The sequence below is a fragment of the Crassostrea angulata genome, chromosome 10 (assembly GCF_025612915.1).
Source record: "Crassostrea angulata isolate pt1a10 chromosome 10, ASM2561291v2, whole genome shotgun sequence".
In the NCBI taxonomy this organism is placed as follows: domain Eukaryota; kingdom Metazoa; phylum Mollusca; class Bivalvia; order Ostreida; family Ostreidae; genus Magallana; species Magallana angulata.
This window is the reverse complement of record NC_069120.1, coordinates 27,680,542-27,704,910: the sequence shown is the minus strand read 5'-3', so window position 1 is coordinate 27,704,910 and position 24,369 is coordinate 27,680,542. Positions and strand designations below refer to the sequence as shown.

Here is a 24,369-nt window from a genome sequence, read left to right as displayed (position 1 = left end):
TTGTACATACAGGCTCCAGGATCATGAAAGAATCTTAGACTTAAGTCTAAAATTGTATACTGTCACAGTGTCTCTTGAATAAAATTTCGGACATAATTCATAGGCTATCAAAAGTGTCTTAATATAATGCTGTTAATTACAAATTTCAATTGTCATATTATGATATCAAACAATCATTTTATGACCGACTGAAGTTTTGACTTAAGGATGACCTTTACTCAAAATGAAAAAAAAATCCACTGATGATAATGAAAAACCATCTATTGTGTGTTATAGACCTTTGCTTGTAGTTTTATTTTTCACTTTCAGAAAAGTAGGTCAATGACCTACTTTTCGAGTTAATGGCCATTGCGTATTTTTTGGAAAATCAAGAAAAATCCCATAAAATTTTACACTACGATTGAGATTTTCTTAATTGTAAAAATACTACAAATAATAAAACACTTTAAAAAATAAAATACAGTTTATGAATGGTAGTGGCACTAAATAATCACAAAGCATTAATATTTCTACAACAATTTTAGAAAATATTCCAGTCCGAATTTCCTCTATCAGTTTTCAAATCCCTACCTATTTTAAATCCAATTTTACAAAAAATTGAATGATGATAATACAAAAACATATATGGTATTAAACTACTTATATTAACCTTATTCTGTTGGCATAAAATTTATATAAGGTCAATGATCAAAATTTTGAGATATGGTGTCTTTTATCATTTTTAAGCATTTTTCAATATTATTGCAATTCGTGCCAAAAGATTATTTTAATGAATAAGTGAGGTAAAACCAACAGAAAATATGCAAAATTACATATGCTGAAATATAACATCCTATCTTTTACTATTAGAGTACTGCCAACATTTTTTTAGCTAAAAACAAAATCTTCAAAATTTAGTCCGAATTTCCTCTGTTTGGCTAATAGTCAATTTTTGTTTGAGCCTAATTCCATAATAAAGAAAAAATATCGAATGATTTGCCAATAATAATTCATTTCATAAATACTGTTTGTGTTTAGAACAAATTTTACTGATTATATTAAACTTTATAACAATCCGAATTTGAGATCTCAAACCCTGAGTAAACAACACCCTTAAGTCTGAAATTTCTTCATGATCCAGAGGCCAGAGTAAAAGAAACCATAGGAATTGGCAGTTTTAGCAGTACAATGTATATAAGAAATAGTCAAAATGTAAAACCCATTCTTTCAGTATTAAGGTTCATCAACCAACTAGCCAAGTTTTTCAACAATGTATCCAAAAAAAAAAAAATTCAAAACGATTGACCATAATTTAAAGACCAAAAGCCACTGACAGTATAACCAATTTTTTCAGGTTTATCAACCAACTATAGCCATGTTTTCAACCATGTACATAGAAAAAACAAATTCAAAAATGATTGACCATAATTCAAAGACTAAAAGCTATTGACCGTATTATTAATACATTAATACTCTTGCTAATCACAATTGATGATAAAAAGTCAAATGTTCATATTTATATCTTTTATTTAAAACATTCAATTTACAACAAATCTTAGACGGATGATTTTAATGCAAATTAATTGCACGGATAATAAAGATAATAATCAATTATCAGGTTTTTTTCCTTCAGAAACTAGATCACATGCATCTTATAGTGATATTACTGTATTTTCTGGTGGCTAATTCATCTAAATGTTCCAAAGATAAGGGAAACCTCTATGAAAAATTCAAATAAACTAACAATAAAATCAACAAATGTATATCGGTAACAAATCAAGAGCCCGGAAAACTCAACAAGAATTTTTCACATGATTAAATATGAAAATGGCACAAATACAGGGTGTTAGGCATTATTAAAATCAATTTCACTTCTGTATAAAATTAATTTCACAACATTTTATCTATTTCATACATATTTACAAAATCTTTTGCTCATCTTGTATTCTTTAGAAAAAAAATACATGTAAATTAAGACCCATGCTAAAAAGAATTACCAGTATGTACAAAACTGATTTTCACATGTAAATTCAAAAATCATACAGTAAGATCTTCAAACACTTTCATGTTTCTCTTCAACGTTATGGTAACCTCACTTTGAAATTAAAAACAACCCATTTAATTAAATCACTGGAAATTTCCAGTTATTTCAGTCAGTCCGAGTCTGAATTAGCATAATGCACTAGAGTGGAGTTAGGTCCCTTGTTGCCCTGGTTGAAGGACTTAGCACCTTGACCCCAGTTTGCTACTTGTTGAGATGTTGAATGGAACTCCATGTCTTCTTCTGCCCAAATCTTACTTGCTTTAGTTGGTGCTAAAATAGAGATTCAGAATTCAATTAAAATACACATGTACACTGAAATCAGCAAGAAATGCTGTTGATCTTTAAAACATGTTTTACTATACAAAATAAAAAGACTCCTTTCATTTTCATGAATCTTTAATTCTTTACCTTTACCATATAAAAAGAACTAGTAGAACAGTCAATTTAATTTAAATTAGATGTTAGATCTGCTCGATTACTTGCTTCACATAAGCGAGCGGATCTAACATCTAATTTTGATTAGACTGTAGAACAGTAAGCTAAAGCTAGCATCCTACCTCCTTTGAGGATTCCCTTTGGAGCTGCCTGTCTTCTCAGTCTGTCCTGCATTTGTAGTTGTTTGGATTGCTGGAACCAGTCAAGAGAACCAGCCTGGGGTTGGTTTTGTGAAGATGCAGCCTGCTGATTGCTCTGCTTCAGTCGCTGGTCGTAGGCAGACATTGTGGGTCCAGATATCTGATCCTCCAGGTAGGACTGCCGTAGTTGTCTCTGCAGGTTCTCCCAGGACTGAAGTTCATTCTCCGTCATCAGTTCTGTTATAGACTCGGCATCTCTTTTACTCTGCATGGATGACTGGGACATACCCGGGTATCTTTGTTGCTGTGGTTGCCCAGGCCTACTTTGCATTTGTCCAGGGCTGATTTGACTGTTTTGCCCAGGTCTATTCATTGTGTTTTGACTTGACCCACCCATTGCATTATTCCCTGGTCTATTCATCATGTTTTGCCCTCTTCCACCCATATTGTTTTGCCCTTGTCTATTCATGTTTTGCCCTGGTCTGTTCATTGTGTTTTGACCAAAACCACCTATTGTGTTTTGTCCTGGTCTATTCATTGTGTTATGACTGGACATATTCATTGTGTTCTGCCCTTGTCTGTTTTGATTATGACCTTGCCTGTTCTGCTGTTGGGAATGTTGCTGTGAATGTGAACCACCTGATCCAAAAGCCGATTGGTTGGAATTCCGTTGCCCTGAACCAAATGATGAAGAAGACGACCGTCCACCAGGGAGAGCCGATCCTCTTCCCACTCCCTGAAGAGAGGAACTATTATTTCCCCTACTTTGCTGCCTGCCAAAGTTTCCAACAGGTGAATTTTTCTCCATCCTCTTTCGCCTTTCTTCCTCTTCTCTTTGTTTCTGTCGCTCATACCTGGATCCCTCCATTCCCAGAAACATCTCTACAGGCGGGGACTCCGACTTCTCTCTGTTCTGCTGTGGTGCAGCATTGTTTGATTGTAAATTGTTCTGATTCCCTTGATGTCCGACATATGGAGCTTTTTGATTTTTCCCTTGATTTCCATGGAAGTGCATTCTAGTCCCAGTAGGACCAGAGGAAGCCTGGCCAGACACACTCTTGTTCCCGGGACCTTTATTGCTTTGTGAACTGTTACCGCCACTCTGTGAGATGTTTTTCAGAAGTTCACCAACACTGTTCCTCTTCAAGTTTTCCTGAGTAACCTTCTGCTGTTGTGCAGTGGTGTTTGGTTTTCCTATGGTATCCTTAATTTTGGCCTGTGAAGCTTGTAGGGTTTTGGCCACCTGTAAAATTTCACTGATGCTCTCAATCGTCAAGCTGTGGATGTCAGTCTGGGACTGTGGCTGGGTAGAGGATGCAGTTGCAGTGTCTACAAGATAAATCCATTGAAATATTTTGCAGTCCAAATAAAAGCAAAATCGTTTATACCATTTAAACAAAATGTCTATTTCTTACCTTTTGTAGAAGCTGGGGGATTCCCTTTTGTTTCAGATTTTGACTTGTGCCCATAATCAAACACCTCTGTCCTCTCCTGAACAGGCTTTTCCCCCATTTGATCCTGAGCAGCAGATGACACTTCAGCCCTGAAATCGCCTCCATATCCTCCAGCCCAGCTTGGCTGTACACTCTTACTGCTATGGCCATATTCAAATGTATTAGAGGGCAAGTTGGACACACTGCTAGACAAAGGTACATAAGGAGTGATGGAAACGGGTCCTCCATGTTGGGGCTGCATCTGAGAGGCCCAGCTGGTTCCCGGCCCCCTGGATCCAGCTTCCATACTGGTGACAGTTGAAGTCTGAGTGAATGATTTCTGGGGAAGTCCTGATGATGTAGCGGCTCCAGGCTGTGGGCCCGGTTGAGCTGTAGAAGTGCCGCCTCCGCCTTGTTGAGCTTGAATGTGAGTGTGGACTCGAGACATTAGGTCCTGCAGGAATGGATTCTGGGATGCCTGCTCCTGCTGGGACTGAGGCTTCTGTTTCTTCATTTCACTGCAATATTGAATAATGCATTGTCAATTCCCCATTATTAAATTAAGGAAAAAATCTAGATTGTGATAGTGCAAACACCTGAACAACTTACTCGAGATGATCTTGCACAGCTTTTAAGGAAGATTTCAGCATGTCTGTCAATTCATCTCTGGAGTCTTTCTCACTTTAAAATACAAAGATTTTAAAACATTTTCGGATGATAAATACACATAGAAGTGATAGAACAGCTATCTTGCTATAACACAGATGATTGTGAATGATAAAGCATACTATTTGGGTAATATAAGATTAAATTAGCTCAATAGTTGCATTTCAACATATACTAAAAATCTTTAAAATTTTACCTTGTTGACTTCTGGCCTTTTTCACTCTAAAAATAGAAAAACCAAAAAATTCAACAACAAAAACTACACCAATTTTCTTTTAAGATTTCTTTACATAAAATGCTCCATAAATACCTCCATCTTTTTTCTGTACTCCATTTCTGCTTTTTTCTGATCCATTCTCCTTTCTCTTCTCTGCCTCCTTGTCAATTTCTGTGGCTTATCTAAATGTCAAAACAATATCTAAATAACGTTTCTCCATGACCACAATGTAATATTTCCATCACACTGCTATACATACCCACCACCAAGCCATACATACTGTAATTACTACTTATTAAATCTATATCTATTGCATAAAATTGCAAACTTATACATGTAGGTAAATTTATGATATTTTTCAGCCATTCATCAACTCCTCCTTTACCTTTTTGTCCAGTCAGAGACCTGTGTCCATAGTCGATGATGAACTCTCCGCTGGCTGAGGTTTTCTCCTCATCCTCAGACAAGGACATGTCCTCCTCCTCGTTGTCTGTGAGGACCGGTGAGGGCGAGCGTCTACAGAGAGGATAAATAGCAGTTTATAACTCACCCCCTCACAATTAAGAACATGGAGAATACTTCTCGTATACAGCTAGTATGGTACACAAGATTGCAAAAGAAAGTTTGAATTACGTGTCTCTTTTTTAAAATTTCCATTTGAATCAATACAACTTCATATGCAATACATGTACAAGTATTTCTTAACATAATTTACATACAACAATTCTTTTTGATGATAATACATGTATAATGATATTTATGATAATATAGACATTAAATGAATATGTAAATGAATGAACTGCATAGCTAGTGACATAGACCATGACTTGGTTACATTTACCTCTTATTTGCCTTTTCCTGAGCAGCTTCAAGAGCTGACTGTAACAGTTTTATTAAAGGATCATTCTCCTGGGCTCTCCTCTTCTCTTGTCTATAGATTAAATTGATATAAACATCTTTTTAAAATATCAAATAGTTTACAGTGCTTTATGCAGTGCGTGCAACAACTGAATACAAAGTTTACTACCAACTGATAAAACATACCTTTTTCTCTCATTTTCTTCATATTCTTGCATCTAATGAAAATAAAACCCAGATTATTACAGTATTATTATCAAACAGTATCAACATTTTTATTCAAACAAAAAAATTAGTGACAAAATGTTAATACATACAAGAATGGGTGCTTTCTCCATGAACTTCTTCAGTTTTGCCTCTGAAAAAAAAAACAAGAAATTATACCGTAGTATATAACATTTTTTTTACCAAACCATACATATATCTGAAAGACTTAACATTTTTTAATAAACAAGAAATATTCGAAAGACATTATATTACATGTACCTTTTCTTGCTAGTTTCTCTTTTTCTCTCTGAAGTTTCTGCTTCTCAGCCAGATAGTCCCATTTCTTGAGCATGTCCTGAATGCCCTGACCGCTGGGCTGAACACCAGACACATCCACATCCATCAGTGACATGAGGCCCTCCGGGCCCTTCAGCCTCTGCATGAAATCTGTCGAGTCATCCTCTGATTCACTGGAAGAATAGGATGTTTTCTGCTGGCTCACTTGGTGAGATCTCAGGTAGGACAGAGTTTGAGGAGACACGTTGCCATGTTCTGTGTCCTCTTGAGGAGGCTCTTCTGAGGCCTTTTTGGAAACGGCTGATGGGAATTTCTGAGCTATCCTGTTCTGTAAAACTTGAATCTTCTTGCCAACCTCCTGTTGCTGTGCTGGCTTTGATGTAGTCCTCTGCTGCTGAACGGTTCCCTGCTGAATTGGAACACTGATGAGATTCCCTTTCCTTTTAAACTGAGACTCACTGGACTGGCTGGGAGTGGTTTTGCATCCACTGCTTTTAGAATTCCCTGCCTCTGTTTCAAACATGTCAATCTTCCCTTGTTGCTCATCTTTCTTTAAAATTGATTTCGGTCCTACTTCATCTGTTTTTGATTTCTTAGCTGAATTTCCCTCTGACATTGGCATTCCATCAATGTCTTCATTCTTTCGCTTCAGAATCTGCATTGACTTCCTGGAGAATTGACTTCCGACGTTAATCTTAATTGCTGGTGCATTTTCTCTTCCCTTGGATCTGGATTGTGTGTCTGAAACTCTATCATCCTTGTTTGACTTTTCTTGCTGGGAATTATTTCTGTTCTGTGCATCATCCACAGGTTTCTTTGTTGGATTTGTCGGACCAGCAGTTGGTGCATTAGATGTGGGAGGTTTATACAGAACTGGTTGGGATTGAATGACAGATGGTGTTACAGGGTTAACAACTGGGACTGGGGCCCTTGGAATAGGTGCCTGTGGAACAGGTGCCCTAGGAACTGTGCCCGGAGGATTGCTGATTGGAACAGGCCGAGGAGCAATGTTACCAGGTGGAACTGCACCAGGGAGCCTGGAGCCTGGATAACCTACAAGTCCTGGCTGTGATAACCCTGGCATTGGGAGTCCAGTTGGGGGTCTTTGCAGTGTGCCTCCTACACCACGAGGTTGCATGGCCACTCCTCCTTGCTGCATTCCCTGCATTATGGGAACCTGTTGTCCAATGGTTGAAGGAACAGGCATTGGAGCCCTAGTTGTCTGAACATAGTTACTCACAGGTGGCCTGGGAGGATGGTGTTGAAAATTTTGAATGTATGGGGCCTGTAGTTGTGGAAATGCTTGATTGACAGAGATATTTGTCATCTGTGGAGCCTGCTGGACAGAAGTCATTGTCATCTGTGGAGCCTGTGATTGTGGATATGGTTGCTGGACAGAAGTCATTGTCATCTGTGGAGCCTGTGATTGTGGATATGGTTGCTGGACAGAAGTCATTGTCATGTGTGGAGCCTGTGATTGCAGATATGGTTGCTGGACAGAGGCCATTGTCATCTGTGGAGCTTGTGAGAGGGGAAATGGTTGTTGCACAGAAGCCAGAGTTGGAACACCAGGAATGCTGCTTATAGGAACCTGGCTGCTTGAAATGTCAGGTCTGGGCACCATTTGGAGAGGAGCAGGCAAAACCTGACTTCCTATGGGCATCATATGTGTTTGACCTTGCATACCCTGCATGGGAAGAGAACCCTCTTGGACTGGAATCATAATTTCAATACTATCTGGCACCATGTTGGGCAGACTAGAATCTGGCATTGGAACTCCTTGAACCATGACTCTGGTCTTCCTAAAATCCTCTTTGAACTGATTGATGGAATACACCTCCCCTGTCCCACCTGGTTGAGATGTCTGTACCACACCCCCTACTCCCCCACTGCCCCATCTGGTCAGCCTAATTCTGGCCTCTGCTTTCCTCTTCGCCTCTATACCCTTCCTTATAGCATCCTCAAGATGATTTTGGTGCTTAAATCTACCATTACTGATATCATCTTTCAGCTCGTCCAGAACCTCTCTCCTCAGTCTGTTGTAGTCTGCATCTCTTACACTGCCCTCTATCGGAACAATCCATGTTGCCGTCTTGAGCTCTGCGTTTTTCAGAGGACTCCTGAGCTGCTCATGCTCTTCCATACTTCTTCCCTTGTTGTACTTCCCTGGAAATGTATCTGTGACAATCTCCAGGTTTTCCTCCAGGCCTTCTTCTTCCATTATCTTCTTTGCTCTCATCATCAGACTTCGTAATTCTTTCTCCTTCTGACGCTCCCTCTGTTTCTGTAGCTTTTTGTTCCGTGTTTTCTTGACCTTTTCTTTGTTTTTCTTCATGATTTGCTCCTGTATGGCCATCAGTCTCTTCCGTGCTTCAACCTGTCGTTTATGCACTTGCAGCTGTGTGTCTCCATCCAGCAGAGCTTCCTTTGCCTCTGGATGCTCCTGTAGCTCTCTGAAGAGTCCTGCAACATACAGAACAGATCAAGCCATCAATCACAAAATAACACTGCATATTGCACTAATTTAGCACAATAACTTCTGAAAAAGCTCATCATTGGTGACTTTTTCTATTTAATAAATCAGAAAAATTGCTATCGGGGTGCATCTTAAAAAGAAATAACATCGTCGCAAACCGCAGTTTTGAGTCCACAAGTTTCCTCAAATGTGATGATGGAGAGAATCGATGTGAATCACACGTGGGTCACCGACGATGGTAGTTTAAGTTTTCAAACAGTTTGGAAAACCTACCATACCTTTACGTTTCTTGGCAATTTCCTGGTAGCTGATGCAGGTCTTGTCAAAGATCTTCAGCGTGGCTAGGAACTTCTTCACTTCCTCTGTCGTGTTGTAGACCACCATAGCAAACCTGTCAATGAAGTACAAATAATGCAATTTTCAACATTCTTCTCTGCTTTTAGTAATCAACATTCTGTTGGTTGAAATTCACCAGAATTTTATAACCCTTATTATAATGTTTTTAAAATGAAATGTACAAGTATATCAGTGACATGCTTTGAATATATCTTATAAACCATACACAAATAAAACAAGTATGTGGAGTGAATAAACAATGGTAAATGTTAATCTAGGCATATATATTTCCTGAAACCTACAAATGAACTGAGTTTAGTACAAATCATCATTAAGTGTGTTAAAATGTTTGTCAATTATACAAATACAAGTTAATTAACTATACAGTCTAAAATTTAGCTGCTTCTTTTGATCCACGAATACTTTAGGAATATGTACTGCCACAAATTGTCCTACAGTTTGGTGACCACCATGCTATAAAATGGATAAATATTGTGGAATATTCACCATCAGACTTTAGAAATCCAAAACTTATCCATAGTCTGAAATGATGAGTTCTCATGAAAGACAATCCTTCAATCTTCTGGCATAAAGAACCTTGGACCACTATGTATAAAAAGTCCAGGTGAGGAAACAGAATTTGTTTGATTTTATTCCAATTTTTTTTTAGATCTACACCCCAGCAAGAATCTATCCACACTTAAAGATAACATTTTCATACACGTGTATAAATAAAAACCTGGCTTATGGAATGTGTAGTATTTATTGTTCGTATATTAAATTAAGTTTGAGTGCAGGTGAAAATGCAAATTCACTCATGCTTCAATGTAACTCCAACTGTGTCTGCAGTTTTCAAATTAATTTTTGATAACATGCATTACATGTACAATGCAGTGAACACCAGTATTTCAATGGTTCCAACAGACACCAGGGATCTCGGATACTATGGTAACCATAAATTCAAAGTCTGGAACACTTCATACACCTTATTGATAGCTTTTGTATATAGCAAAACAGGCTTAAAGTCGAAGCATTGGGTTTCCCCCCCCCCCCCCCCCCCCCCAAGACATAAACATAAAACCATGATAGATTAATGTAAGCAAAGAGATTCTGATTATTTTTTTTTACATGATACAATTCAGTACAGAAGAGGATTCCATAATACCAGTATGCATTGGCATTTACTAGTATTTCATGACAAGGACAAAAAGCAGTTCACGACACAACAAGATCCTACAAAGTGAGTGTCACTGTATGTGCATGTACACCTTTTGAATGATTTCAATTGAATCAAGCACAATGACAAGCCTCTGTAGTCACCGTTTCATCATAAATGGCCTCATCAATGGAAATCTGATGCTTCCCTTCAATCATGACTTTAAACTGTACTGTATGAAAATTTGGATTTTTTAAAAACTGTTATTGTGTATAGTTTATCATTTCATGTGAAAAACACACATTATGTGTTTATATGTTTTGTTTCTAAAATATTCTGAGGAAAATAATATACAGGTATCTTGAACATATAGCAGAATGCTTGGAGTTACCTTCAAAGACACTGCTTCCCTGCTACTACATAAAAGGCAATTGTTTGCAAGGGTTTATAAACTCTCATGCATTATATAATGTGTGTAGAAGTGAAGCTCATTGAAGAAGTCCTGGGATAGTAGCTTTACATTTTTAATTTGTAATTCAAAGTACATGTATTATTTTGGGCTTTTTTTTTTTATGAAATTGCAAACTTTTTTCCAATAAAAAATGACACCTCCTGTAAACTGTTTTCAAACAGTGGTTTGGATTCAATTTGCAGAGACTGTGCATGGTTATGTTACAAAACATATATACAACATCATCTGCTTGGAAAAGGAAGACAACAGTGAACACAAAAATCATCAAAAACAAAATTTTGATCAGGCTTGTTGTTATCAAACTGAAATAGTAAAACTGGCAAGTGGGATTTTTTTCTGTCTTCTCTCCTGCACTTCGTATCTAAGTGAACCGACATCCATTGAAGCAAGGACTGCAGATAAACTCTTCGTTTCAGACTTCTCAGAACTGCTGGCTGCTCTTTGGACATCCAATTGGACCTTGATCTTCAACATCAACACCCGTCCTGTTCTTTTCCAGAACTATTCAACCCCATCTCTCTGGTTTTTTAAACCCTGTTGGCTTTGGTTTCTCTTCACCTTTCCTTGGCTATGTTGACTACTTACCATATTTGACATTCCCCAAATCTATGGACTTTCGGCAAGACTTGGAACCCTGCACCGGAAATACTCACCCTATTCTTTTATCCATGAGATTTTTGGGTATAATGGCTTCGATAGCCTTAAGAGAATTAGCCAGTTTCTCCTCAGATATATGCTTTGGTATTCCACGAATATACAGCAATCCTCTCTTTGGGATTTGATCTAAAAAAAATAATATTTGTCTTGAGTAACAAATATGCATTAGAGCAACAACAAATCTCAAGACATTACATCATTATAACATAGTTTTTACCATTTCTACAGTCATACTCTAGCATACAACTTTTGCATAAACCAACAGCACACATTACTACATTCCACTCTTTCAAACGTTATGGAGTTGAAACCTTTCTCTGTAACCAATCCATCTATTAGACTTTGTTTAATTTCTGTAACGTCTTTTAATGGTGCTTCAATTTCTCTGCTTGTAAAAAAATCACACAGGATGACAACTCTCCTCCACATCAGTATAGTCCCCTTGCAGGCATCTCATCCCTCTCTCATGTTTTGAAGACTGGGATATATGGATCGGAACTACCAGTATCAATGGTCTTTCCAAGCACTGGAAAGCAAAATTCAGCTGTGCGCAGGTAGCAGAAATCTATCCTCAATCTCAACATTATTTACTTTTTTTGAAACTGTTTGGTCCTTTAAAATGATACAACTCAGCAAATGATCCTTCGTGGTCTGTCATCACACATAGTTCAGTCTAAATTTAAGGCAGACAAACACTGATTAGAAGTGAAGCACATCATTATCATAAATAATATATCCTGGCTGGAAGGTTCAAAGCAGGATAGACATTAATTAGGATTCATCACCCATGAGGAAGATCTTCTACTCTGGAGCTACATGGATCATGGTTATTACAAATAGACAAAAACAATATTTTCTGTTGAATTGCATTGGAATACTGTCACACCATGGTTTCCAGAATATTTACTTTTGTCTTCTGCAGCTTAAATTATTTCTGCCTCCATATTTCTTTGCCTCTTAAAAGATCATCAACTTCTCTACAATATAGCATTGATAACTGTTCAATTTACATCTTTTTCTGTCATGGTTTTCCGAGAATACATACAATTTACAGTAGCCAGTAATAAAGAAACACTGCAAGGTAACAGTATGGCAAGTTTTAGAAGCATTATCATCATAAATGTTTGCATTCACAAAATGGAAAATTCCAAACTTTGGTTCCACTGCTTAGATTCCAGGAGATGATTTTTTTTTTGTCTTGATAAAAAAGTAAGTCAGGAATAAGAGTGTGCCTCAAGCTTCTGTAGTTTGGACTTCAAGATCATGTGGGTCATTTCACTTTATACCTTGGGGTACTCCAAGGACACTTGCTGCTAAAGATCACCTGGGATCATTTCACTTCACATCCTATGTTACTTCCAAGGACAACGGGTTCTCCCATTCAGGAATCAAGATAAAATCACAGCACATATCACTTGACATCTTTAGGCATATATGGACAATTGCCTCTCTAGTTCAGGGATCAGGAACAAGTAAAAACAAGTCATTTTACATTTTTATTCCGCCAGTTATTGCTTCTTCAATTTGCTTCGCAAGTTCAGGAGTCCAATCATCTGAAAATTGTAACCAAGGAAATCCAAAGTCTATTGTTTCTCCGGTTCAGGTGTAAGAATCATCTGGGATTTTTTATAATTTGGGGTACTCTAAAGACAACTGCTGCTATACCTTTAGGTAAAAAACTTAAGGGATCAGGTTCATTTGGGATGATATCCCTTTACACCTTAGGTTACTCCAAGGAAAATAGCTTCTCTCGTCCAGGGATCAGGATCAAATGAGATCATTTCACTTTAAATATTACAGCCCAGCAAGAACATTTGCTTCTTCGGTTTAGGGATTAGGATCACCTATTCACTTCCCAATTAGGGTACATCAAAGACAACTGCTTCTCCAGTGAGCTTTTCTATTTCAAAGTCTTCTAATTCTTAGTTAAGGATTGGGATCAACTGCGATCATTTCACTTCTGACCTCTAGGTACTCCAGGTTAAATTCTTCTCTAATTTTGGGATCGAGATCATCTATCATGTCTTGGATTATTCCAAAAAACAACTCCTTCTCCATTTTAAGGATTAGGATCATCTTGGAGTTCAAAACATTTTACTGCAAACACCATAGTATTCCAAGGCCCATTGTTTTGAGTTTTAGGGATCAGGATCAAATGAGAACATTTCAATTCACAACTCACAGTTCATTGCATTGGAAAATTTCCTCTTGATCAGAGATCAGAATCAAACTAAAACATTTCAATGTATTCATTAAGGTACTTGGACAATTAACTGCTTAGGTTCAGGGATTAGGATCATCTCTTTCATTTCACAATGGTACATATGCTCAAATGAATTTCTCTAGTTCAATGATCAGTATCATCTGGAGCCATTTCGATTTTATATCTCTGGATACTCCACCAAGACTCTCAGGGAATTCCAAGGATAACTGTTCCTATAGTTTGGGATCAGGATCAAATGAACAAATTTCACTGTGAATCTTAAGATGTTCAAAGTACAAGTGCTTCTCAAGTTCAGGAATCAGGATCACATCAGAATATTTCATTTCACTCCCTAGGGTACTCCACGATCAACTGCTTCTTCTAATCAAGATCATCTGTGAACTCATTTTACTAAAATCTACTGGTACTTAAACTATCTTTTTTTTTCAGAAACAGGATCATTCCTAAACAACATACTGTCTCACCAATTCATGTGTCAAAAGCATTTCAAGGTGTTGAAATGGAAGGTATACTAACACTGTCTTATCACAGTGCTCGAGCTGGGTTTCGCCAATTTTGCAAATGGCTCTTTTTTTCAAAATTGGCAAAATCCAAATGTTGCAAAAATCAATATTTGGTGAAATCTTCTCTTTAATCTGTTTCTCTTTTCCAACTGTTTCTTTATTCGGTCAGTCTGTAATAATTCAATCAACGCGAGCAACCGCAAATCTCATGTCAAGTCCAGACATCGAGAACATTTTTAGACATTTTATAATCAGCAACTATTCTTGATCTTGTTGGTAAGGCATAATTACCAATACTCTCCAAGACAAAACCTAAACAACCAATGGAGCAGTCACAAAATCTTCGTAAGTTCAACTATCAGGATCACTGATAATCTAAGCCCATTACAAGTAGGAGGACTAAAAAGCATGGCTTCATCAGTTCATTCGGCTGCGGCATCTGTCACATCACGATCCTCAGAGATCAACCTGCTGGAAACTGTATCTTCTAACTGGCTCTAACTACCCTTTTGGTCATGGGAATATAAACCTTTTAAAATGCTAAAATCCGACTGGCTTCAACTTTTGCAGCAATTCTTTTTGTTGCATACTGTTCATTTGACGTATCATAAGATAGTCCTCAGTGAATATGTGTATCTTCTGTCTTTTATGTCCAGGCAGCAGGTCTGAAATCTTTCGTATAGAGGAAAATGCTTCCTTTTTGGTTTTTATTTCAAATTCTTCTTCCCTCCGAATGTCTTGCTTCAGGCCATATATTCAGGATGGTGCACTTTAAGCTGGTGTTTTTGTTCGTGCTCACAATCTCATTATCTGTATGCAGCGATGGTGTCTCTGAGAAGCCGTGGCATTCAGACGCCTGTTCGCTAGTATTGCTAAAACAATACATCCATTAACTTCCATACAACTTTCATGATAGAAAAAGTGCAAGTTTTCAATACATGTACTGCAAACATTTACATCTTGTCCATTGCACCTCATACACAACTGTGCATTATTATTTAAAACACAAACTGAAAATACATGTAATCAAAAACTGAACATTAAAAGGTGGTATAGACACTATCAAAATTCTTAAGTGCAATCAAAATATGCATAATAATGTGTGTGCGTTTTGATTTTAATGTTTGACTCTTAGGTCACTTTCAAAAAATCACTCATAAAGATACTTGTCTTGCCTATTGCAAGGAGGTGCTTTTGCAACTCATAACTAAGAGTACGCTGCCAACTCCTTTTTTGCATCATCTGAAGAAAACACAGCATCTAATTGTAGATCAGCAGAACAGGAACTGTTTCTAGTTGTAACTTATTTCTGGTAACTGATGTAGACTGGGTCGAACTTGGTTACACTGGCCTATCACATTTACAGCTTTGATATACTGCTATTCACGCACAAAACTTTGATACTCTAGTCAATAATACAGAAATTGAGCCAATATTGATAAAGCTCTGTTGTGTTCCAAATCAGAAAGGTGAAACTCTTCGTTAAAGTGAAGAAAAATCTCATTTTCTGTCAAGTTTACAGTTGCAAACAACAGATTACAGCTACAGCCCCATGGAAGATCATGGTGCTTGATTTACAGCAGATCAGAATATTCTTCTAATTGTGTCACTCCAGCCACCAGGCAGGACATTATCAAAACATAGTGTTTTTCCATGTACAGCAACTGAGGAAACCAAGAGACTTCTTCACATCTTTTGGGTGGAGATTCCTTCCCTGAAGAAATTGCAGAAGTTGCATGGTACATTCTCAAATTCTAATAGCTTGATCCTGAATCTTCACTACATCTAATATCTTTTGAGAGCATTTCATTCTTTAATTTTCAAATGATCCAATACCAACAAAAATCCCCAGACATAAAGAAGAACATAACCTGTAAACTAAACTCAGATCTTTCATAATATGAAATGTTCCCAGTAGTAAATATTTTTTCCCACCTGAAAGTACATGTATATTCAAGTCAGATAAATGTTGCTCGAGACTTTTAAAATATCTGGCAAGACTTGCATGTAAACCAGGCTTCGCCTCGTAATCTGAAACTCTGTTGATCATGGTCACAACAGCTAACCATTCCTTTGCAGATCTTCAAAACCTTCTTAAGAAGCTTGGTAGGTTCTTCTTCAATGGCTGTCTGTGCAAGAATCCTTCTGGTTAGAGCAGGTTTTGCATCACGTAGAAACAATCGATGAATAAAAAATTGTTCAATGTTAATAATTCCTGAAATTCAACAGCATAAAGCAGGATGAAATGGATACCACATTCCAAATTACTGTACTGCATTATGTGCTAACCAACATGAAAAGGACTGAGTATGTAAAGTAAGACAATGCTGTGCACTGTTGATTAATTCTGCCTCCACCATTACTGCCCACTTTTAATTCTTCTTATAAATGTATGAACTGATTAGTATTCAGACCATCAGAAAATGAACATCACCAGTACGCTGTTCTATCTCAAATCCAAAGATCACAGTGCAATCAGAATACCAGGACATTCAATTAAAAATATATATACATGTAAAAGAATATGGTACACTCTTAGAGTATAAATATACCCTGTTCACTATATCGAAAATATTAAGTTGCCCTAACTAAAAAAAACAGCAAAAATACATACATGTATTTTATCTTTGGAAATTGTTTATGCATTCATTCATTATATATACATGTATAAACACTTTTCTTTAAACATAAACATTGCACTAAACATTTTTAGAACAGAAATGAAGGACTGTAAAGTTTCAAAAGTTTTAAAACTAATTTAACTGAAATTTATTGAAAATGCCCCAAAAATTATATTATGCACAAATTAAAAAGAACAAACAAGAACAATGAAATGGTGAATTAATGAAATAAATGATAAAATGAAAATATGAGCTTGAAAATAATAAACACAAATGGAAAAATGATATAAATGATAAGATGACTGTTCAAGCTTTTAATGTAAACCTTTGGCTTTTGACACTCCTTTAACATATCAACGGGATATCCTGAAATGAAACCAGAACAGAACAAAAATTAAACAGGATGCACTCATACGTACTCTTTTTCTTTATGCCGACAGCCTTCAACTTCTCCTCTGTAAAACAAAATACAACAATAAATGCTATGCCATGGGAATATCTAATGTTTTCTCAATACAATATTGCATCAACTAATCTAATGATTTTTCCCTTTTTAATATTACATTTTATGGTAAAGCTTTAAAGAAATAACTGTCAATTGTGAGTCTTCTCATAGACAGGATTCAGAATTTTACAACAAATAAAACATTTTTGTGAATTGTAAAACCTTACCTAACAGAAAGGAAATTGCTCTATCACACTCCACATCAACATGTGGGCATTCCTTCAGGAACTTGGCGATTTTACCGATCATTATGAAGGGTCGCATGGTCTTCAGCTCCGAATTGTCAATGTACAACGCTCTTTATCAAAGAAAATTTAAACAAGTCTTATAGTAGAGTGGATTATCAAACATCCTTTGAAATTTTTTTTAAAGAATTTCTATCCTCTTCTACTTTTCAGGGTTTGGATATTGTCAAAATATACGTATAAATCAAAAAATTGTTTAACTTTCACATACCAAATCAAGAATTACCGGTAATGAGCCTGAAGTATAAAAACAGATCGAGACATTAGTTTGTAATGTGTAGAAAAAAATTACCCATCTCCGCTATTGAGGTCTACAAAGAAAGCATCACAGGCCTCCAGCATAAATGTAGCACTCTCCCTCCCCAAATCTTCCACCGATACATTAGTCATCTTCATTGGAAGTCTCATAACTGAAACAAAATATAAAACTTGCATTATTAATTTTGTAAAGCTTATGGTCAAAACATGCACACATTCTGTACATTTAATTTCCAACTATTTTTAGCAGAGTTCAAATGACAGGCGATCTAAATACCTATCCGATAAATAAAGAGAAAATCTATTGCAAACTTGTCAGATATATATTTGTTTCTCCACTACAAGTCACTGTTAAAAAAATACCTTCTCCCACTGTGTCAAATCCCCAGTGTTCTTTCTCTTTGGGCAACAAAGTCTCGTCTACAATAACCACCGTCTCCAGCTTCTTCTCCTGGTAATCGTCGTAAAATGTGTCGATCTCCACCAGCTCCTCTACAAAGTCATCAATTCATTCAGCATTATATAAATAAAACGCTATTTTTGTATATAATAACTATATTCATTTCAAGCTACGTTGCAAGTAAATCTTATTCTATCCCTTGTACAAGTACGTGTATAACCAAAATGAGGTAAAATTGTTCACAACTTGTAGTAAATGTGTTATGTGGCTCAGAACTTTGTTCATTGAAAAAATCAAAGTTTTACAAAGGACATGGTAACACCATGGGATAGTAAAAATCTCTCATGATTTGCAATCGCATATATGATTTTTATCCAACTTGTGTGTTTTCTATCCCTTTGCCAGGGTTCATGGATAGAATACTCACAACTCATGAAAAAAGATCATATTCATGTACCATCACAAATCATGAGAGATCCTATATACACATGGATACATTTTTGTATTTCAGTTAGACAGCAATGGTCAATTTGTATGAATCATATATTAGGACACTGCAAAAAAGGGGCACCAAATGATCTTCTTTAACCAGCCAGTATTTCGTTTATCTAACTCCCATATGCTTTGAAACCTGTTTAAGTAAAAGGAATTACCTTCTTCAAAATATTCATCAACTTCCAAAAGTGAATCTACAATTGAAATAAACAATTATACTAATCATTCTAACACCCATATACAGTATGTTACAACCACTATTACAGGAAAAAGTAAACTGAAGTGAATGTCAACAAAAGCTCACAGCTAGATCACAGCTAGAACCTCTTACAAACTCACCCTCACTCAGGCATTGTTCTGGTTCTCCATCATCAATCTCCTTGGATTTTCTCTCTTTTATTACATCCCTGAGATCTCTGGAGCCCTGGGATTTTTTGTTTTTGAGAACTTGTCTGAGATCCCCTTCACTTGATTTGGAGTTTTGTCCTTCCTTGTCCTTGCTTGGTTCACGTGAACCTCTGTCTTTACTTCTCTCCCTAGAACTTCTGGCCTCGTCCTTCTCATGACTGCTTCCTTCTTTGCTACCTGACTTGGACTGTTTGGATGCATTATCCATTTCTTTTCGTATTTTTGCCAGATTTGAAGAAATTCTGTCAATAGGCGACTTTAACTCTGACTTTTCCTGGGAATCTCCGCTGGACTTGACATCCCTCTTTTCCGATGTCTGGCTGACGGTTATAATTAATTGTGTTGAATCCGTGGCTTCATCCACTTGTTCTGAATTTCCTCTGGTCTCGTCTTCTGCATCATCTGCATCTTCCACAGTCAGACCCTCACTCTGCATCATTGCAAGGAAAGCATCTTCATCAATTTCTCCTAGATTGTCTTCATCCCCCGCTTCAATTCCAGATCCTTCATCTTCCATGGTTATTTCTGTACCATCTTCTATGAACCCGTCTACCTCTGCATCTCTACCAGTATTTTCAATCTCAGTACTTTCATCTTTGTCTTTATCATCAGCAAGCGTATCTGCATATTCATTATCATTATGGTCAATGTTTTCTTCATCTTTGTACTGCATTTCATGTTCATGGTAACTATCTTCATCTTCTGTGTCCGATAACACAATGATTTCCATTCCATCTTCAATTACATCATCAGGTTCGATCGGGCTTTCAATCTCTTTAAATTCTTGTTCTTGAACTGCATTTTGTTCATTATTTGCTATCTGTGGTGAAGGGATTTTGTCTTTATTATGGCTATCAGAATCCTGATTTTCATCTATCTGCTCATTTCCTTTTGCCAGTGGCTCTCTGTTGGTGGAAGAAGAAATGGAAGATTCTTGGTCCTGTGCCAGTTTGCTTGAGAATGAATTGTCAGATTGATCTGTGCCTTTAGAAAAATTGTCCTCAAATTCTGTTTTAGAATTCAAAAGCATTTCTTCTTCTTCCTCACCGTTGCTGAATATCACTTCAATAACATCTTCATCAGTTTCTCCTGATATTTCTGATGATTTAGATTCTACATTTAAATCATCCATAATACTAATTTCCATTTCTTTTCCTTCTTCTTCATCAATACTAGGAACCTCAAACAATTTTGTCTCTTTCTCAGGCTCTTTCTCCAGAGGCTTATCTTTCAATTTCACAATGTCGTCTTTCTTCAAATTCTCAGATTCCTTATCCTTTATCTCCACAGTAGTTATTGCTTTCTCTTCCTTCTTTTCAAGGGAATTGCCATCATTCACAATGCTTACCTCCTGCTCTGTCTTCTTTTGGGCTTCCACAGCCAATTCTTTCTCTGTTACATTTACCTTACTTGAAACCTCTCTTACAGATTTTCTTTGAACTGGTGAGGGAGGAGAAGCACCTTGATTTTTCTGAGGATTTATTGTCTTTGCACTGTCCTCTACAACAACCACTTGTGCCTTATTTACAGATTTTGATTCCTCAGCTTTTAAAGCAGAAGTCTCTTTTTTGTTACTTGAATCTTTACTCTCCTCCTTCTCTGCATTCTTCAGCAGTAAATCATCAACTCCAATGATTTTGACTTCCCTGTTGGCTTTGTCCATATTTTCGACAGTGAATAACTCTTCAGTGACTTTGAACTTGTTGGGATCTTCTTTTGTTGGTTTTCTCTTACCAGTATCTTTTACATTTTCCACAGAGAACATCTCTTCAGTGACTTTGAACTTGTTTGGGTCTTCTTTTGTTACTTTTCTTGTTCCAGCACCTTCAACATTTTCCACAGTGAATAACTCTTCAGTAACTTTAAATTTGTTGGGGTTTTCTTTGGCGGGTCTCTGCTGGGATGTAGATGTGGCTCGTGGTTTGGGTGAAGGCTTGTCAAGTTTATCAATATCTTCCACCACCACCATCTCAACCTCTTTATTAGAGTCAGATTTAGGTTTAAATATTTCAGTCAATCTATTTGTAATTTTCAACGGTGCCTTTTCCTTTTCTTGTATAGTGTTTTTAGATGCAGGCTTATTTACTGTTTTCATGATTTTTTGCGATTGTTGGGTTTTCCTTTTATCATCACTCGCTGTGATTATAGGACTCTGGGTTTTAGTCTTTTCTGTCACATCTGCCTTTCTACATTTTGCTGGGTAAGAATCTGAACTCTTTGATGTGGTTTTCTTTTCAGGGATTTTTTTGGCATTTGTTTCTTCAATATCATCTTCATCAACCACTGTTAAAGTAACAAAGTCGGATTTATTCATGTCTGAGGCGTGTATTCCAGAAAAAATATTGTCATCAGTACTTATTGAAATCCCTTCCCCTTCGCTCTCTCCATCTGTTTCTGGTTTTTCCACTGTAGCTTTTTCAAGTTTTTCTTTGCTGTCTTTCTCTTTAACAGTTTTCTGATTTTCTTTTGAATGCACCTTTGAAGAGGATTTTGTAATTGAACTCTTGATATCCCTCTTTTCTGTTTGTTTTGACGACTGGCTTCTTTTGGATGCTTCCTTAGTTGGTGTAATTTGGCTCCTTTTACTACTAGAACTTTTCTCTTGTTCTTTCTCTCTTGAGCATCTACGTCTGTCTGAACTTGATTTATATCGACTGTCCTTTGATCTACTTCTGTCTTGTCTCTTATCCTTTGATCTACTCCTGTCTTGTCTACTATCCTTTGATCTACTCCTGTCTCGTCTTCTATCACTTCTTTTTTCTTCATCTTTTCTGGAACTTTCCCTATTTGAGCTTCTCTTGTCCCCGCTGGATCTCTCTCTGTAAGGACTTCTCTTGTCTCTATACCGATTAGATCGATCAGATCTGTGGGAATTACGAGACTTCTCCGTTACCTCTTCAAGCTCCTTTGTTGGACTTGTGCTTATATCCAAAACTACCATGTCAGCAAATAAGTCACTTTCTTTTGAAGGATTTGACGAACCTATTTCGTCAAGCACCTGTATTTCATCATCAGGATCATCTCCTTCATCACTTCCACATTCATCAACCACAGAAAACTCCATAAAGTTTGTTTCGTCTTCCATGATAACTTAAGTTATAACTTAAATGTCAAGGAAGTTATCTTCTTTCTTTAAACTGAAATGAAATCCATCATTGTTGTTTAAAAATACTGCATTAAACATTCACAATGAAAAAAAAAAGGATTGTCAGATACAACCTACAATATAGTTAGTTGGTACACACACAAAAAATGTCGTTTAAAGCATAAAAAATAACAACAATTTAGATTTATTTAAATCGCATAAACCCTACATCTCTCGTCTACCGAGCACTCAGCAGATGCAGTCGTCCCCAGATGTTTCATTCATTACCATACACTTCCTCTGACGAGAAATTTGAACAATATTATAACTAAAATATTGATCTAACTAATTTATTTTCTTCCGCTCAGATAGAAAGCATTAAACATTTTACGATAAAGGCTTTCCATGAGTTTATCGAAAACTTTCTTCGTTTTCGTAGCCTCGTTTTGCTTTTAGACTCCGGAAGTGGGGATCTTAGATAAGTTGATCACAAAACTATTCGGACCAGAAGCGCAAGTCAGCGAACAAAACGTATATAAATGGAAAAAGATTATTCTGCATTATTGTAATATGTTTCTTACGTGCAAAAATAATCATGTTAGGTTATAATTCAGTAGATTTTGCTAAATAATACAGAATCACAACTGAAAACTATAATCTACAATCGTAAGTATAGTTAAGATTTGTAAATCATAGTTTCACAAATCGTGAAACTACCGGTATATTTTTCATGCGTAATTTTAGTTTAGAGTTGTTAACCATAGTTTAAATACCGTGAAACCGTATACATTTATCAGATAAATTAGTATGTTTTGCAATCGCATATGATTATTTTCTGTTTTAATTGTAGTTTTCACTTCTTAAACATAGATTATCACGTAAACTGTGGTTTACAGATGCAAAATATAGAATAACCTCGTGAAGTTTACGGTCCCCAAACAATATAAAGACAACCAATAGATTAAGTTTATCGACTTGAACTATGTTTAGCTCATTTTTGTGAATTTGGCGAGCCATATTAATTTAGGGTATTCTAAATCAAATTTCACAACTTAGTGGCAAAATATATATACAAAATGTAAAATTATATCTGATTATTTGGTATCAAGGGTATTTCAAATCAGTAGCTAGGCTAGCAAAAGCAGTCTGACAAAAATGATATTATTGCCAAAATAATTCGTATTATTTCTCTACTTTAGCCCATGCTTTGACCATTTTAAAGAGGATATCCCTAAAAAGTATGAGTAGCCCATTAAAAAAAAATAATATGAAAATCTACCATGAATCTAATCATTTTAAAACAAAAGTGGACATGAGAAAAACGCAATCCATTTGTTGTTTTTCCTTTTTAAGAAAAAAATATTTAAATGAAAAAAGTCGAGATTTTGCAAACAAATAAACAAAACTGTGTTCACCAGCTATGGAATTTCACATGGTGTAGCCAACTGTCGGATGCCAACTGTTTACTGTTTACTGTTACAATTATCGTATGAAGTATGAATGGATCTCTGGGCGTGCAAATATGACATGGATAGTGTCTTGTTAAAGACATTAAATTACTTGTGTTTTAAGAAAAGCTACAAAACAACCTTTATTCGCGTGCGAGAAAGTTTCACTATGGTTTGAAGAACAACGTTGTTACGAATAGTTCTCGCAGCAAAACAATTTATTAATGCCCTAATTTGTTCAAGATCTTTAATGTAGACTTCCTAATGTAAAATTTTGTTGCAACGAACCATTTTATCACTATATAGTTTATCCCGAAATAATGCCACCGCAAATAAAAATTGGTTCACTCCTTACAGTATTTACTGTATCGGGGAATAAAATCTGCTGTATTTACATCTACAAATATTATTTTCTCTATTTCTTACGGAAACTTACACTAACTCTATAGAAACAGCTTAATTAACTGAAATCTTCACGCCCCGTTTATCGATTTCCTTATAAGAGTTGACTGGGCGTTGCCGGGGCCCCATCCTCACCTAATATGAAGGACCAAATATTGGATACAGGGTGCTAGCCAGCCCCTTGAAAGATATCCAATTATAATTGTATTATACAAAATGTCCCATTTTCGCCAGTCTAGCTAAGCCTCTTACTGGTCGTGTTCATTATGTCAATGTTCAGGTTAGGTCAGCAAGTAATAATTTTTACTATAATACTGGTTTTTTTTTCCCAATTCAAACGGAAAGTTTATATGAAGTTTTGAATTTACGTTTATTAGCATGTTTACGGTAATTTGAATAGCG

The 24,369-nt window shown here is 36.4% G+C and overlaps 1 protein-coding gene across 1 annotated transcript; it reads right to left on the bottom strand.

The window, feature by feature from the left end:
* Positions 1-1,488: 1,488 nt before the first annotated feature.
* LOC128165545 (uncharacterized) lies at positions 1,489-22,567 on the bottom strand. The gene is made up of 20 exons (XM_052830188.1): positions 22,347-22,567; positions 18,964-22,169; positions 18,783-18,818; positions 18,093-18,221; positions 17,764-17,881; positions 17,394-17,524; positions 17,141-17,176; positions 11,370-11,499; positions 9,031-9,143; positions 6,259-8,739; positions 6,090-6,130; positions 5,959-5,990; positions 5,756-5,845; positions 5,300-5,430; positions 5,008-5,096; positions 4,894-4,919; positions 4,641-4,712; positions 4,014-4,549; positions 2,581-3,927; positions 1,489-2,293 (listed from the first exon to the last, which is right to left on the bottom strand). Exons 2-20 carry the CDS (start codon positions 22,115-22,117, stop codon positions 2,133-2,135), a joined length of 8,853 nt encoding a protein of 2,950 aa, XP_052686148.1. The 5' UTR covers positions 22,118-22,169; positions 22,347-22,567; the 3' UTR covers positions 1,489-2,132.
* Positions 22,568-24,369: the final 1,802 nt, after the last annotated feature.